General features: G+C 39.3%; 1 protein-coding gene across 1 annotated transcript in view; it reads left to right on the plus strand.

Annotated features, from left to right (window-relative positions):
- Positions 1 to 16,397, plus strand: part of nbas (NBAS subunit of NRZ tethering complex) — a 158,840-nt gene that overhangs the window by 76,053 nt on the left and 66,390 nt on the right. Inside the window, exons 40-41 of the mRNA XM_011491806.4 lie at positions 1,367 to 1,443; positions 3,209 to 3,346. Of these exons, the coding sequence (XP_011490108.2) occupies positions 1,367 to 1,443; positions 3,209 to 3,346 (215 nt within the window). The remainder of the gene's footprint in view (positions 1 to 1,366; positions 1,444 to 3,208; positions 3,347 to 16,397) is intronic.

The raw sequence follows: 16,397 nt of genomic DNA on the forward strand, positions 1-16,397 counted from the left end.
GCACTGCATTTCCACCAGGCCATAATCAGTTGTTTTTCACACTGCCTGCACAGGTGAAATCGTAATAAGTCGATGTCTCCACATCCCGCTAACAATGATCCCAACTCAGCTGACACTGGAGGTGTGTGGACACAAACACACAAGCTCAACCCATGGCGCGCCCTTTTCCCTGTCTCTTTATGCCTTTGCCTCTCTATCTCAAGAAGAAATGTTGAATGCTTTAAAGTTGGGGTTATCTACTCTGTATTTGTGTGTGTGTGTGTGTTTACCCCTCTGGCAATTCCTGTCCCGATGGTATCAGTAACTTTAGAGAGGCGTGTAATCAGCTCATTCGGATGTGTAGCTCATTGAAACCCGGGGGGCTAGAGGAGGAGTAAAGAGAGGACGCAGTAAAAGAGGAGGGTGGGCTCAACGTTTATGCCAGCTGCTATGGCTCTTGGAACTGCATCCGTTCCTTTATGTGCAAACAGGGAAGTTAAAAAAAAAAAGAACAAACTGACCTCCTCCTTTGTGCGCACTTATGCATATGAGCGTGTGTTTTCCTACTTTGGTGTATGTCTGTTCCTCTTCTCTTTGTCTGTGTGCCAGAGTCCATAGTCTGCTTTTTATTTTTGTTCCACTTTGTCTCCAACCCACGCTTTTGTTCTCCATGGTTCCAAAAACCAAAGAAACTCTGTCTGCTTCTCTCCCTTCCACTTTAGGTTTATTTAACGTAAACAGCTCTTTGTTGCCCACAGGTACTGGAGTACACGCCGTGATTATAAATATTTTCAATATTAATATCACTTTTTTGTGTGTTTAGTTTTGATGCTGCGACTGAAGCAAGCAGTTTTGGGATAAGCGTGTGCTACTTGAGCCCACGGTTCATACTGGATGCCAAATCCCATTAGCTTTAGAGGCACAGAACATAATCAAGTCTGTTTCTGTTTCAGTTTTATTCTAGTTATTCAAAAACAACAACTAGTCATCTTGTAGCTTTTGATGTGTTCACATCCCACATTAGGGCATTATAAAGAGAAGAACCACTCACAGCTGCAGCACATTTGCTCCAATTGGACATGGTGATGACACAGGAAGCCTTTGTGCATCTGAATTAAGTGACTATAGTTCTGTTTCTCCTAAATATATCTCACAACTATACATGCACACAGTCGGAATATGCATGAACATATAGGGGAAAGATCCTGAGCTGACCTTCTTCATTCGTCATTGTCTCTGCCCGCAGAAATGCATTGCAACATGCTGTCCATAGTTGGAAAAATATGGGATGAACCTTGCTCATGTGGGGAATGCTGAGCTAATCCCTAACACGTTACTTACAGTCTCTTCTCGCATCTTTCTCTCCATCTGTCCATTTTCCCCCCAGTTTTGCTTCAGCTGGCCAACGATGCATTTCCCAGAGATATGATGCTGGCTCTGTCCTACTTACTGGCCCTGCCACAGGTAGGTGGACATACACACATGAATGGGCACACACATGTCCTTGTTAGAAACAAGAGTTTCTTTTCCCTGAAACCTTGAGTTACTATACATAACATCGATGCAATTCATTAAAGCCCTTGCCCTTAATAAAGTGTCAATTCACAACTGAGATAGTCTCAAATCAAAAAGAAACAAAAACAACCATCAGACAGAGCTTTGTAAGTAATGAAAATTCAGTTTAAATAATTTCAAGAAAATAATTTCAAGAAAATTCGATTATTTTAATTGATTGATGGTAGCTTTTATAAGTGACCAACAGACTATATCAGTTGTTTTTAGATGTAATCCCTGTTCTGAGCGAGCAAAGTTGACAGTCAAGAGGAAAGCTCTACATAGAAGACCGGTGAGGTTCTGGGAGGAAAGAGACAAAGATAATAATACAGGAAATGTTTTAGTAAGACAGGTAAATTAGTGACTTCAGCAATGAGAGGAGCAGATAAACATGCCTGAAACATCTGAAATAGTTTCCTCATTGCAGCAGTTAAGGGACCAGGAAGCAGATGGGCACAAAGTCATCAAACATCTGTTTAAAGATGAGAACTATGTTAGTAACTGCAATGGTGAGAGAACATGAAGATGTTCAAATAGAACACTCTGCAACCTCTGTTATAGAGCAGAAATGATAACATAAAACAGATCATGTTAAGAAGATTGTAACATCTGTTATAAAACAGAAGAGATTATTGTAACAACAAGGGCGCTGCATGGTGACGTAATGGTATGCACTCTCACCTCACAACATAAAGGCCCTGGTTTGTACCCCGGCTGGGTCCTTTCTATGTGGAGTTTGCCTGTTATCCGGCTTCCTCCTACAGTCCAAATGCTTCATAAGTTCATTGGTTTCGCTAAATTGCCTCTAGGTGTGCACGTGAGTGTGTGGCCGTGCAACAGACTGGCGACCTGGACAGGGTGTACCCCACCTTCACCCAACAGTAGATGGATAGGCTCCTACAGTCCCGTGACCCCAAAAGGGATTCAGCGGGTTCTGAAGAGGGATATATGGATGGATTCCACAACAATAACACAGGATGATGATCCACAAAGAATATCAACTATCTGTTATAAGAAAAGACATTTGTCAGTGACTACAACTATAAAAAAGCAGGAAAGAAACAAATGCAAAAACACTGGAACATTTATCGTAAAGCTGAAGGACTGCAATAATTAAATACATTCATGGGAAAAACACTATAGATTTTGAAAACCTCCAAGTTTTTTAAACGAAGGGTTTTACAGCTCAGCTACTTAATTTTGGGAATGTCAGATAGTTGATGAGTAGAGCGATCTGTAGACATCTTCAAGTCTAACCTTGTTGAACACAACCTCGCTTCACACTGTTCCTTCTTGTCCCTTAAACTGAAGGGTGGTGGGAGTGGTTGAAAATCTGTCCACATATAATCCCAAATGACCCTCAGCAGTCTAGGGCTTCAGCAGCAAAACTGAATGGATGACTCAGGGCCACCTTTAACCACAAGCTTTAATCAAATAGGAAGGTTTTAAGTTGAGCTTGAGACCTCTCAACTTCCCCACTGATGGTCATCAAGGTCAAGTTGCCTTAAACATTTCATATATAATTATGCGAAAAATTAGCTTCATGCAAAGAATATGTCAAATGTAAACTTAAAATAATTAATTTACTTGCATTGCTAAAAAATAAACTCAATTCAACTAGACAAAAAGTTCCATTAAACAATCTATTCTGTCTTCTTTTCCTCCAAATTTGCAGGTACTGGACGCTAACAAGTGTTTTGAAAAGCAGTGCCACTCTGCCCTGTCTCTGCAGTTAGCTGCCTACTATTACGCTCTGCAGATCCACTCCCAGCTCATGCCCTGCTTCAAGGACAAGAACCACGCTCTCTATCAGGTCAGCACCAAGTGACAATTCTCCCACACAGTCTTGAGTGATGCTCAACCAACATAGAAAGTGCCAGAAACTTGACCGGGCTGCATGTTCAGAACCAACTTGACCTAAGTCTTTTGAAATTTTAAAAGTACTGCTGTGTTTGGAAATGCAGTAAAAAGCTGACATGTATATAAAAAAAGCTGTTTCTATAGGCTGTTCATCTTTTAAGTGCCACTCGAGTGGTGAGTTTAAAAATGGGGAGAACTGCGGGAATCAAGTCTCTTTCAGTAGGCATCATACAACTCTTACAAGAGGAGCTGTTATTTAATGGGTTACAAAATCTTACCTTTTTTTTTTTAAAGACCTACTTCAATACTTTTGGTGTTTATAACACGTTCTTGTAGCCTTTTGCTCATGAAAAGAGATTTTCCCATTTTTCCTCTACAGAGGAAAAATGGGAAAACCTGTACGGGGTACACAGGTGACATGTATGAAACTTTTATATCGTAGACCATTCGGTGGGCTCATAGAGTGAGAATGTTCATGCAAATTTTATTCTATGGGCATGCTGAGGGTTACAGGTCGTAGTGAACACTTAAAAAAACACACAAGGGTCAAGTAGGGTTCAAGTAGGTGAGACCCAGGCACGTTTTAAGGATTTTTCTTTTTTCAACTCCCCTCGAAAACAAGTGAGAAGTGCGTGCCCATTGCACTCTCCATGCGTCTAACCTGACTGTTAATAATCAGGAAACTAGACAGGCTGTAGTTTGTGTCCAACAGGCACTTACGTATCACATGTACACTCCCTGCGCACAACATTTGCATGCGGTCCGTAAGGAGACTAATGACAAGAGTACAGCATCACTTGTATATCATAAGTGCGTGTGACCCACAATATTCTTACAATTGCTTTACAATGCACGACAATGGTATGTTACATTTTCATTATGTACCTTAAGGTGACCACACGGGCCTCAAGGGAATAGCAAGACACACCTGCCTTCCCTTTAAGAGAGGGGCCCCTCTCTCCACAGGCTCGGGCGGGCCAAAAACCTGCAGCTTTCATACGGGTCAACCCCCTTATAGGTGCGCGTGACTTAGGCTTCACTTTCTGTTTGCTCCTCTCACTAGTATATAAGCAAGTTCTATGTGTAAACGTAATGTTAAACAGGAATGGAAAGTATTTACAGTACAATTATTGACTCATGGCTAATTCTATATAAATATGAGTTTTTAAATTGTGTTTACGTTGTTCATTTAGACAGTACTATACCAGATTTTACTGTTGTTTTGACAGAAAAGCATTTATTAACTCTTTGAGTTGTGTCAATTTTAAGCATTTAAATTACTGTTTGAGGTTTAAAGAGCATAATGTTCCACTTTGAGGTTATGTTGTGGCCTTTTTTTAAATGTTTTTTTCTTTAAAGTAATATTGAGTAAGAACAAGGGCGGAACAGAGAAACTTGAGAAAGGAAAGGTGATGCCGCGAGAAAGAAAGTGGCAACAGAGATGCTTGGGGCGCGGGTGAGGGGGGTGGGCTGATTGGCACAATATAAAAGAAAAAATGACTCTGACCTTTTCCTTGAGTGGACTGTGGCTCTCGTGGGTTTCAGTCCAGGTGGAAGAAAGGAGGTAAAATGTTGAAATGGAAGAAGAAAAGAGGCCACTAGAAAAAGTGGATAAGTGTGTCCCAGTTGACATTCAAGGTCAAGGCGGCGCACAAAAAACTCACACTTCCTCGCCCACGCTAACAAGTTACACCAAATGCGTAAAAAAAATTTTTGACCCTGCACACGAATGCACACATCCTTCCTGCATCTTAATGCCAGTAATCACTCCCCAACCCCCTTGTGACGTAAAGTTCAAGTCCATTAAATTAAAAAATATACAATCTTTTCTCCTCTGTTCGACACTTTGGTTGCTGTGTTTTATTTATAATTTTTCCTTTCTTTTTTGTATATTTCCCTTTCCCATTCTATTACTGCTCACCCCATGCTGATAATAAGATAACTAATCTATTTAGTAGTACTATTACTCCTTAATGGTGGTACTTTCTGTTTCATGATGATTGACCAAGTGCAGCATCTCAAATGTCATTTAAAACGTCATGGAACCTAGTTGTATTGTATAGATATTTTAGATACAGTCTATTTCTGTCAATCACATCGCTCAATGATAAGATTGTAAAAATTGCTGTAAAATGGAATGCAGACAGACACACTGGGGCTTATGACGTGCATTCTTGAATTCGAGTGTAGCCCGTGGTGTTCAAACTGGACAGGCAGGGAGGGTCTTCTAACTAGCGCATGTCCACCACCTATGTTTTGAAGAGGCTTGGTGTAAAATGTTGAAGCGGTGCAAATCTTGATCCAGACTTTTTCTTTTACAACTCTATACCAATATATGAACAACTTGGTGTCAATGTTACGTCTACAAGGTTTTAGGATATAGGGCTATAAATCCAGCCGGGGAAAACAGCAATCATTAATTTCTCTTCTATGATTATTTCAAACGCTTGGTTTTACCAGGAACTAAAAAAGATATTGTCTATCTGTAACTACAATTCGAAGTCCCTGATTGGTCAAAGTTTGACTTGGTTTAACTATCAATACGTGTTCAATGGATGTGCGTTTTGTATGTAAAGCCTGAAAACGGCCTTTAAAACTTGTGTAGCTACACATGAACACAAGGGTTTTGAACGCAGGAGCCTGAAACGCGTGTTTACGTTGATTTGTCATTGGAAGTGGCCACTTGAACATGTGTTACCGAGTGTGGTGTGTACGTAGCTTGAGAGCTGAGGCCTTGCTGCAAATGAGCAGCTGATCAGCTAAGGTTAATGTTTTTTTATTTCAATTTTTTTTTTTTTGTCTTCAAGTAAAGCACTTTTAGCAACATTTTCCTGTCCAGATCACCAGAAAAGGCTCTTTCTGTCATCCCTAAAAGTTGCATGAAGGTCAATGTTTCAATCTAATGTGGATTATTTTTTTTTGGCTGCCTTTTACATTGAGGCTGATTTTGGGAAGAGAAGACCCAAAGGGAAGACCCTGGACAGTGAAATTTCATCACTGGCCCAGCAATGCTGTAAAATTCTGGTAAATGAGCTACCCGTTGAACATACTTTATCAATCCAGATTAACAGTAGAAGATGATTGTTGTAGAATTAAGATGGGCAGTCAGGTCCACCCTCCACCACCGTCCTGGGACATCTCAGTCATCCGTTGCAATGAGGGACATGCGCACCAAACCAAAACACGGCTCCACCCTAAATGTACTGTTCTGATAGCAGTAAAGTGTCCCATCTAATGGAAACATACATCAAATCACCCCATTGGTGGGTGGTAGTTTGGTCTCTGCATCTGGATAAACAAATTGATCTTGAGGCATTGCATAGTGTGCTGAGTCGGCAATGTTAAATGTGAACAATCACCAGCACCGCAATGTCTATGGAAATTAAAAAATTAAATTGGTCCAGAAAATAAATAGGAAAATGACAGAATTGCCCCATCATTCTTTTTTTTACTAAACACAAATTCTTATTTAAATTTCTGATACAGTATTAGATGTTTTTACTATATATATTAGATTTCTTTGTCCAACAAAAATGCCTTGTGTTAAATTCCGGTTTTCTCTATTCTACATAATATGTATAGTGTTTATGCTTTGTGTTTGTCTCTGTTGATCCTTATAAAAAGCCTATATATTCATGCAGTGATATTTAATTTAAGGTAAGGATGACAGGGCACATCTGTTTTTTTTTTGCACATGCTCACTTTGCATTGCAAATGAGGTTAGCTGGAAAAACACATCACAAAGTCAAATGTCTTTTTTGTTAATTCATGCATGTGCAGAAAACATATGTGTGCAAGTCACTGGATCCTCCAAGCATTTTTTACTGCAGGCTAACATGTTTCAGTGATTTTTCAGTTCAAAGTCTATGTCTGTGTGAAACCCACGTGACGTGTTTGTGTGTTGTGGTACACTGAGCTGTCTCCAAGTGTTTCCAGCTCTCCACATGAGGAGCAGTAACACTTTCTCAATAACTCTTAGGCTCTTTCAATTCTCTAGTCACTATCACATAATTTCATACCCAAGCAATAAGACACCAAACACTCAAGCTGCAGAAGTCATCCAGTTGCAAATAGCAAAAGGAAGTCTCTGCGGATTTTCTTAAGGTGTTTGATGTGTTTTTAAAGCCTCAATGAGCAGCCTGTTTTCCAGGTGTTCTGCAAATGCTCGGCGGTGGCTTTTCAAGCTTCTACTGCCTGCAAAGGGATTAGAGAAATGAGGGGAATGCTCATTAAAAAAAAAAGGTTTCATTTGTGCTTCAAGCAATGTTGTATGTAGTAAAAGTAACGATAAAAGCACATTGTATGTGTTTATTATTGAAGAGCTTTGCGATAAATACCAATAGTCATTTTAGGTTTTTGTCATAACCTATTTCTCCATTCTCAATTCTGTGATGAAACTTTAGGAATTTAAACATTTTTAAAGCTTTTGGTTAAAAGTAACTTCAGTTTACTTAAATAAATACTTTTTTTGTAAATGCTAGAAGTTTAAAATGCCAAACTCAAATAATACTACTATAGTCTTACAATAAAGCCTGAACATTTACTCAAGGAACCTGTAATATTGATCTTCACGCCCAAGTCTGGATTTTCCTGTGCTGGTCCCCAGCCCGGATAAAATACAGGGTTATGTTAAAAAGGGCATCCAGCTAAAACTCTTTGCCAAACCACCTGTGTGATTGGGTGGAAGCTGATTTACTGTGGTGACCCCTGACGGGATGTGCTAAAAGGTGAACAACAACGTTGGTGTGTTTTCCCTGAGGTATTTGACGGTATTGCACTGTGTGCTTAAAAAAATCTATAGAAAAACCTACGACATAATAATAATTAGTAATAATTCCAATTACAGAGAATTTATGTATGTTTATTTTTCTAAATTGTATCGTTCTTAATTTTAAAAAAATACTTTTTAATGACATTTTTGTTGTTTTACTGCTGCTAATGCTTTCCTGTGTGAAAAAGATTTAGATGAAGTAAATCTACTGTGTTCTGTTAAACTGGCAAAAAATAGAAAAATAGGTCACAGGGGTGAATTATAGACGAAAGGTTCACATCCACTGCTGCCTAAATTTATTTTCAAAGTGTTCCCAGTGGTCTTTTAATTACTAATATGCCAATTTTAGCCAAAATCTGCAACTTGGTACTAGTTTGTTAGCAATTGTGGCTAGGACTTTGGTGCAGGTGTTGGAGAATAATCATATGGGGGGGGGGGGGGGGGGTGTAAAATCATAAAGCATCATAAAGCAAACAACTTGCTGGAAGTTTATAATCATTACCGTCAGGTTTAGATGTATGACAAATCTTGAAGGGGCGGGTCTGTTCACACACACCCAAATGTTACGAACATACCTGTTGGCTCCAAAAATCTTCACATAAAAACTTGTCAACATGTACACAATACAACTACCATTCACACATGCACACTAATACTGGGGGATCCCTTTCCCTGCCTGGGCCCAGGAAGCCAGCACCCCAAGGGACACGGCCACTGTTGCAGAGGATCAGAGGTCCCCCCTTTCCTTGTATGTGTATTTGTATATGCATGTGTGTTGGAGTGTATATTGTTGTGGGGTAAAGAGTGAGTGTACTAAAGGGTGCAGTTAAAATTGGTGGGTAAAACACTGAGAGGACATCTCCTCCTTGCTGGCAGAGATGTCCAAACATTACATTTCTGGTTCTACCAGATAAGGAGGTTGGTTTCCAACAGTTGCCCATCAGTTGCCTTAGCACAAACTCTCTCTCTGTTGACTTTCAAGGTCTTTGGCTGTTTCCCTCTCATCTGATTATAGCTTCCAGCCATGACAGAGCAAGTTAGGAGCAGCAACACAGAGACTGGGTTTCCATTCCTCCTCCAGGCATAACGAGCACTTTTCCACTTCCACGCACTGGAAGTTTTCATTATCCCGGCTAAGGTGCTCATTTGCAAAATAAAGGTGCTCCTCACCATAATTGTTCTGCAGGCGGAGCACGCACACTGCCACAAATACCCACTGTGTTTGCTTTTGTTTAGGTTCTGGCTTTTGTTTACCTGTCGTCTTTTTTATTTATTTACTTTTTATAACAGGGAGATTGTCTATAACCGCATGTGTGCCTCTAGGTGTTTATGTGCATATGATTTGCATCATTGTAGCCACAGTGTTTAGATACTGAGCCGCAATGTGCTGAGTAAAGACATTGAGATTTTTTACCTTCGGCCATCTACCATTGCCTGCAGAAGCAGTTTTTTCACTTACTGAATATTGATCTCTCACCCACAGAATACTCAGATTCAATGCCTGCACGATTAAAACAGAAAAACTGCTTTGTACATACTGCATTGGACAGATCAGGATGTTTATGATTGCTACTTTGCTTTGACTATTCAGTAAATACAGCATTTGCCAAAACCATCAATAGATGGATATGGTTATATACAAACAAAAAGCTTTATAGATGTTTTCCTTTGGTGGTCATTTTAAAGGGGATCTTTTTTACCATCCAAGGGCTTATTCATAGTACCTCCAGCAGGCGCAGACCTTGAAAGGACCGAACCATTGAGCCAGTGCTGCGTTGCAGAACAGACCAGAATAATGAGATAGGCTGAGTGACCTCCGAATCACAGAGAGGCAACTTCAGGAGCTTTCCTTTTTTTTTCCTTTTTTCTCCAGACAAATTGTACACTTGTACAAATTGCACTCTTGTGCTATAATCATTAGCAGTTGAGTTTTTTTCTTTCCCCCCATGGAACTCTGAGTGCGGAGATTGCCCTGTGTGACAAGCGCGCTCCCTGAATTCACCGTTGCAGCCAACTACGAAGGTTTGGGACTGAGCGTTTTGGAAACCTTTGATTAAAACTAAAACTCTGACTTGGCTAACTCAGTCCTGCTTATAACTCATTTGGGATCGCAGTCTTCAAAAGCAGTTTATAGAGTTCGTATTTCTAACCAACCTGTACCTGTTTAGTTTTATTACCTTCTTGCTTTTTAACTCATTATTTGCACATACTGAGTCTTCCTTTGCGCTGTTGGCCCTAATGAGGCCACTGACTTTCGAGCTCAGATAATTACCAGAGAAAAGCCTTTTTTATGAAACATCTGCTCCCCATTGTACAAAAAAGTGCAGCTTTTTAATGTGTAAAATTAAACTGTAAACTGTAATTTTTTTTGTATTTTTTTATAGCATCAGTGATTTTTTGTTCTATAAAAACAATAGAATTTTTGTAACTAAATCCCTTTTTGTCAAACTTTTTACATCCATAAAGTCTTTATCCCTCAATGACTCAAAGATTTCACGACTTTGCTGGACTTTCAGGCTTGTTTTTGCCAATTTAATCGAAAGACATGGGATGGAATGCAAATTTAGTTTAACATTGTTTGATGAGTTTTGTTAGGCTGCTGCGTAAATCTGTTCAAAATAATAATCTTTGGATATTGGGGGATATTTTTGAAGCCAGATCTGACTATATATTTCGACACAAAGCTATTGGTGATGCTCGATTTTATAAATCTTTTAAGGGCGACCAGTAGCTGACTGATCAAAGCAGCAAGTTCATTTAGGATGATAATTCATGGAAAACAGTTACTACGAGGCTCAAGATTAGAGCTTGAATGTGCTTGAGGAAGAGTTTGAAGATGTTTCATAATTGAACCATGGTTTAGACACCCTCTCTGATGAAAATTGTGTTTTTTTACATGTTCATATATATATAGATATCTCTCTCTCTCTCTCTCTCTCTCTCTCTCTGTCTCTCTCTCTCTGTCTCTCTCTGTCTCTCTCTCTCTCTCTCTCTGTCTCTGTCTCTCTCTCTCTCTCTGTCTCTGTCTCTCTCTCTGTCTCTCTCTGTCTCTGTCTCTGTCTCTCTGTCTCTCTCTCTCTCTCTGTCTCTCTCTCTGTCTCTCTCTCTGTCTCTCTCTCTGTCTCTCTCTGTCTCTCTCTCTCTGTCTCTCTCTGTCTCTCTCTGTCTCTCTCTCTCTCTCTCTCTCTCTCTGTCTCTGTCTCTGTCTCTCTCTCTGTCTCTCTCTCTGTCTCTCTCTGTCTCTGTCTCTGTCTCTCTGTCTCTCTCTCTCTCTCTGTCTCTCTCTCTGTCTCTCTCTCTGTCTCTGTCTCTGTCTCTCTGTCTCTCTCTCTCTCTCTGTCTCTCTCTCTGTCTCTCTCTCTCTCTCTGTCTCTGTCTCTGTCTCTGTCTGTCTCTGTCTGTCTCTCTTTGGAACAGGGCACACTCCAAAAGGACGCTGGTGGTCCCTGTACAAGTTGCCTGTTGAAAAACGCGCAGCTGATCTCCAGTGGAGAATTGTACACGGTGCAATAGCTACGAACAGATACAAAGCACACTTTGTACCAACCCAATCAGACAAATGTGATTTTTGTGGGACATCTGAAACTCTGGCACATTTGGCAATCGAGTGTAACAGGCTAAGGCGCTTGTTCACAGTTTTGGAGGACTGGTGTCTCAGGCTCGGGGAGGTGTTCTCTTTCCCATTGTTCATTTTTGGCCCCAAATATACAGCCCAAAGGAAACATGTACACACCATACTCAATTTTATTTTTGCAACAGCTAAACTCGGAATCTGGCTAACAAGGAAAAACCGGTTACTCTCTGTTGGTTGTGTGGATGTTACCTTTATGTTTTTTTCTCTTCTGAAAAGTCGTGTGAATGTTGAATATGCTTACTTTAAGTTGATCGACGACCTTCAAAAGTTTAAAAATACGTGGGCTCTGGAGGGAGTTCTGTGTACTATCGGGGAGGATAATAACATAGTGTTCAAATTCTAACGAATTACAGGCTATATACTGATTTTGTTGTTGATGCTCCGCAATGGGGTACCTTTTTTAGGTCTTATTATCTTTCTTTTAATGTACAGTGTGTCTTTAAATTAATGTGATTATTAAAGTTTTTGTAAAAATCAAATCAAATCTCTCTCTGTCTCTCTCTGTCTCTCTCTCTCCCTCTCTCTGTGTGTGTGTGTGTCCTACAAATAATACAGGTTTTTGATTTTGACTTAAAAAGGCCTAATCATGAGCTAATAAAGTTTTTACAAAAGATCAAAAAGTAATAGTAGTTGGACTTTTCATGATGTTACAATTAGGATGCTTTCCTTTACTTCTAAGAATTATTGCAATTTAGTCCTGTTTTTTAATCTAAAGTTTAAAAAAAAAGCTGAAACGTCTTACGTTATATTCTGAAAATCCTTTGAAAGTGTCAGTTTAATAGAAGTTCTTTGATTTAACATGTTCTTGTGAAATTCCATGGCATATGTAAAAGTTAGAGCTTTGACAGAATCAGTGGGTGGTAAAAGAGAAAACAGCAGCATGTGATGAAATGTTAATAATTAGGCAGTGAGACGGAGCAGCACAAATATTTATTTGATTATAAAGACGAGCATCTTTTGGCAGACAGCAAAAATGAATTATGATTGCTACAGAGTTTAACCGTCGGGGGTTCAAGGATGTAGTTGAGGAGGTGACTATGGCATAAGTCATTGGAGACTTTGTTGGAGACTTCTTTCGCCTATATTTGTTTGAAGCGCAAAAACCCCGCCTGTAGCAGCAGTGGAAAAAAAAAAAGAAAAAAGCTAAAGGGGATTTGGAGAGGATGGGCTTCCTCCCAGCAATCAAACACAGTTACCTCGTAAAGTTGTACATTTGTGTGCAGTTTTCTTTACAAACCCTTTCTTAAAGACAAAAAAAGGCTTTTAAAAGAAAAAGAAAGAATAAGAGTACACTTTGAAGTCATCTTCGAAGCAACAAAAAAAAAACAGAACTTATTAGAAAGAAGAAGGATTTTGGAGATTCCTTTGTAATGAGGGAATGTGGGATAAAGAATTTTCAGAGAAGCAAGAGGAAGTGGTTCAGAGGAGTCGGGTGTATAATCCAGATAGGACACGTTGCTGTGGATGAATGACAGAGGGAGGGTGAGAGATTATGCAAACTGTGTTTCATCATGAAAGCCTTATTTCAGTCATGTTCTTCAAACATCGACCTGTCCATCACAGTTTCAGAAGACTTTCTTCCCACATGTGGTTTTTATCCCTTTGGGTCATTTTTCCTTGTGCTGTGAAACTTCAAAATAGGCCTGTTTGGAACAGAGCCACTGTAGTTGGTTGTATTTTTTTATAAGTAAATAAGTAAAATTATTTAAAAATTTCTTCAACAGTGGAGCTTAGAGACATGCAGAGTGAATGTCAAGATAACTGGGAAAATGGTTTGTCCCTTTGAAATGATGTTTTTGGTTTAAAAAAAAAAGTTTAAAACAAAATAAGTTTGCTTTAACGCTTTGACGGTAACAACAACGTAGCGAAGCAAACCCTATAAGAAGATACGAAAGCCATCTTACATACCATAACAAAAATATTGATACTACTTTGTTGGAAGAAGTAAAAGTCACTGATAAACTAATGAAACTAAGAGAAAATAACTAAGAGAAATTCAAACATTAGTTTTGAAATCAGCAGAATATTTGAGAGGCAAACGTGCACAATTCTTAGTCATTTATTGCAATCAAACTGGAAAAATATATTCATGAAGTTGACGTATGTGAGGCTTTTCTACCTTGAATAAGGCCTAAAGTGCGTACATCACACAAGGCGCCAACCATTGAATATATATAAGAATTGGAACATTATACGAACACTATTTATGAACGCAGTGCTTTGAAAATGAAAACCTGGATGCATGTATAATATATATTATCATATTATATCATATATAATATATAAGAATTTTCTTTACTTAAAAAAAATCATTCAAACCCAATGCATTGTGGTCTGTTTTTGACAAACTAGTGAGGATTGATGCTCACTGGTTTTTGGCAGATACCTTTGGGAAAATGTCAGGCACTGGATTTTGGAATTGTAGATTTGGATAGCCCTATAAAATGGCAAACACACCATATAGTGCACTATGTAGTGAGTAGTGAAGGAAATTGGACACAACCTACATGTTGACGACATGTGGCTCTAACATGGCAGCATCTGTATTGTGCAAAAATGGTGGCTGGACAGACTTCACTTTGTTTGAACCGGAAGTAAGCCATATTTTTATAGGTGACGTTACACTCACTCGGTCCAGTTTTTATATATAGTCAATGGCGCCATCTGTAACCACCAGGAGCAACATGGAGATCAGTGTCTTGCTCAAAGACACATTGGAAGGCAAGGCAGGAACTGAACTTGCAATCCTCTGATCAAAGGCAGACTGCTTTACCTCTGCACCATAGACTGCCTTTTTCAGCTCCTCCCACCAATGTTCAGTAGGATTTTTCTCAAGTTCCATAGAAGCTCACATTTGCACACTCAGATGTTTTGCTCCTAGCCATTCTTCTTTGTGTTATATATTATTATCCTATTAAAAGTAGTTTGCCCCATGACCTGAAACTAAAACTAAGCTATATGACTCTTGACTCAAAAATATTTTGAGAGTTTTTAGGTTTCGTGGCTCCAAGTAGAGATTTAAGACACATTGTGCCAGATGCAGCAAAGCAGCACCAGAACCTAACCTCCCTTGCTTCACATTTTACAGTAGAGAGGGTCTTCTTTTCTTGATGCACATTATTAATGTATCTGTGAACTTATTTCGATCAAAGGATTTGTAGCCTACCTGCATGCAGACGTCCTTGATCTCTTTCGGTCTCACACTTTGAAGGAAACAGAGGCAGATAGTACGATGAAAAGTTCACCTTTAATATCTTCCGAGGTTGCTCTGGGCTTATTAGTTAGCATTTTTATCATACGCCTGAGTTTTTCATCAAGTTTCTTCTTGCCATAGATAATTCTCATGTTTTTAAAGATTACTTCTGTTAGTTAGGATTTTATTTATTGTTTTTTATGTATTGTCAATGATCTATTTGTTGTAGACGGTTTACCATTTGATCAAATTCCTTTTAGTTTTTCATTCATATTGAGTGGTTTCCAGCTCTTTAGGTATATGGAGCTATGCTTGCTCTTACAATAAATCTAAAACACTTTTTGTTTTGTTTTATGGTTCTGAGGTGTCTCTGCATTAGGCTATTGTTGGGATTAGTCAAGCACTTTGCTAACTCACTAGAAGACTGAACGTAGCTCAGCTTCGGGCAAAGTCATGATTTTTCTTTTCGGCTGCACATCAAAAAAAAAAGAAAAGAAGAAATTACCATTCCATATCTGAGACTTTTGCCTCAGGGGTAGAAAAAGCTAAAAAATATGCGAGTATAAGCAGACATACAGAGATTCCTTCCTTTATAGCCAAGTGAAAAATGACGTCCCTTATGGTGCCAGCATTGACAAATGTCTCAGCTTTATCCCCCTCTTCTTCCCCTCCCTCCACACTTCCCCTCTTTCATCTCCTGACTTCCCTTGTCTGGTTCCCTATCTGGCTACACTTTTTAAATTCCCCTCTTTCATTCTCGACCCCACAAACTCTTCCCTGTATGGCTTTTTGGCTGCTGCTTTTTACCAAACCTCTCCCCAGAGCTGCATGCACAAACATGCTGTGAGCAGGAAGAAGAAGCACACAGACGCACACCTCTGTTTCCAAGCTTCCACTTTCCCACCACCCTTAATTACCTTATGCAAATAAGATCAGTGAATAAACCATCTCCTCCTGCCAGGCGACATCAAATGAGGTGCCAAAAACACAAATTTGGGGGTTCATTTACGTAGAACAGAGGAGCAAGCCTATCTAAGCATGGCACTTTCAACCATGTGTGTCTAATAATTTATTCCCCATAGGGTGGAAATCATAGCAGCTCACAAATCTTTATACATCTACCCATCATTTCTCGATTTGCAGGAAAAGGCTGTATGTTAAAATTGCCTGATTTAACTCAGTTGTGGCACTCTCAAGAAAAATTACAGGAAGGTCGTTTGGTTCTTTCGTCTTTTTTTTTCTTCAACTGTTGAAAATTGCTGCATTTTTCTACTTTTGAAAATGGCCTTTTTAGTGAGCTATGCGAAGACTTCTGATGCTATAGAAACTATGCAGCATAATGCGTTTTAGGCTCCATGTGTGTCATTGTTTTAACCACTTTAACCTAATGTGGCTTTTGTGGTATT

The sequence above is a fragment of the Oryzias latipes genome, chromosome 24 (genome assembly GCF_053564925.1).
Source record: "Oryzias latipes strain Hd-rR chromosome 24, Olatipes_Hd-rR_3.1".
NCBI classification, from domain to species: domain Eukaryota; kingdom Metazoa; phylum Chordata; class Actinopteri; order Beloniformes; family Adrianichthyidae; genus Oryzias; species Oryzias latipes.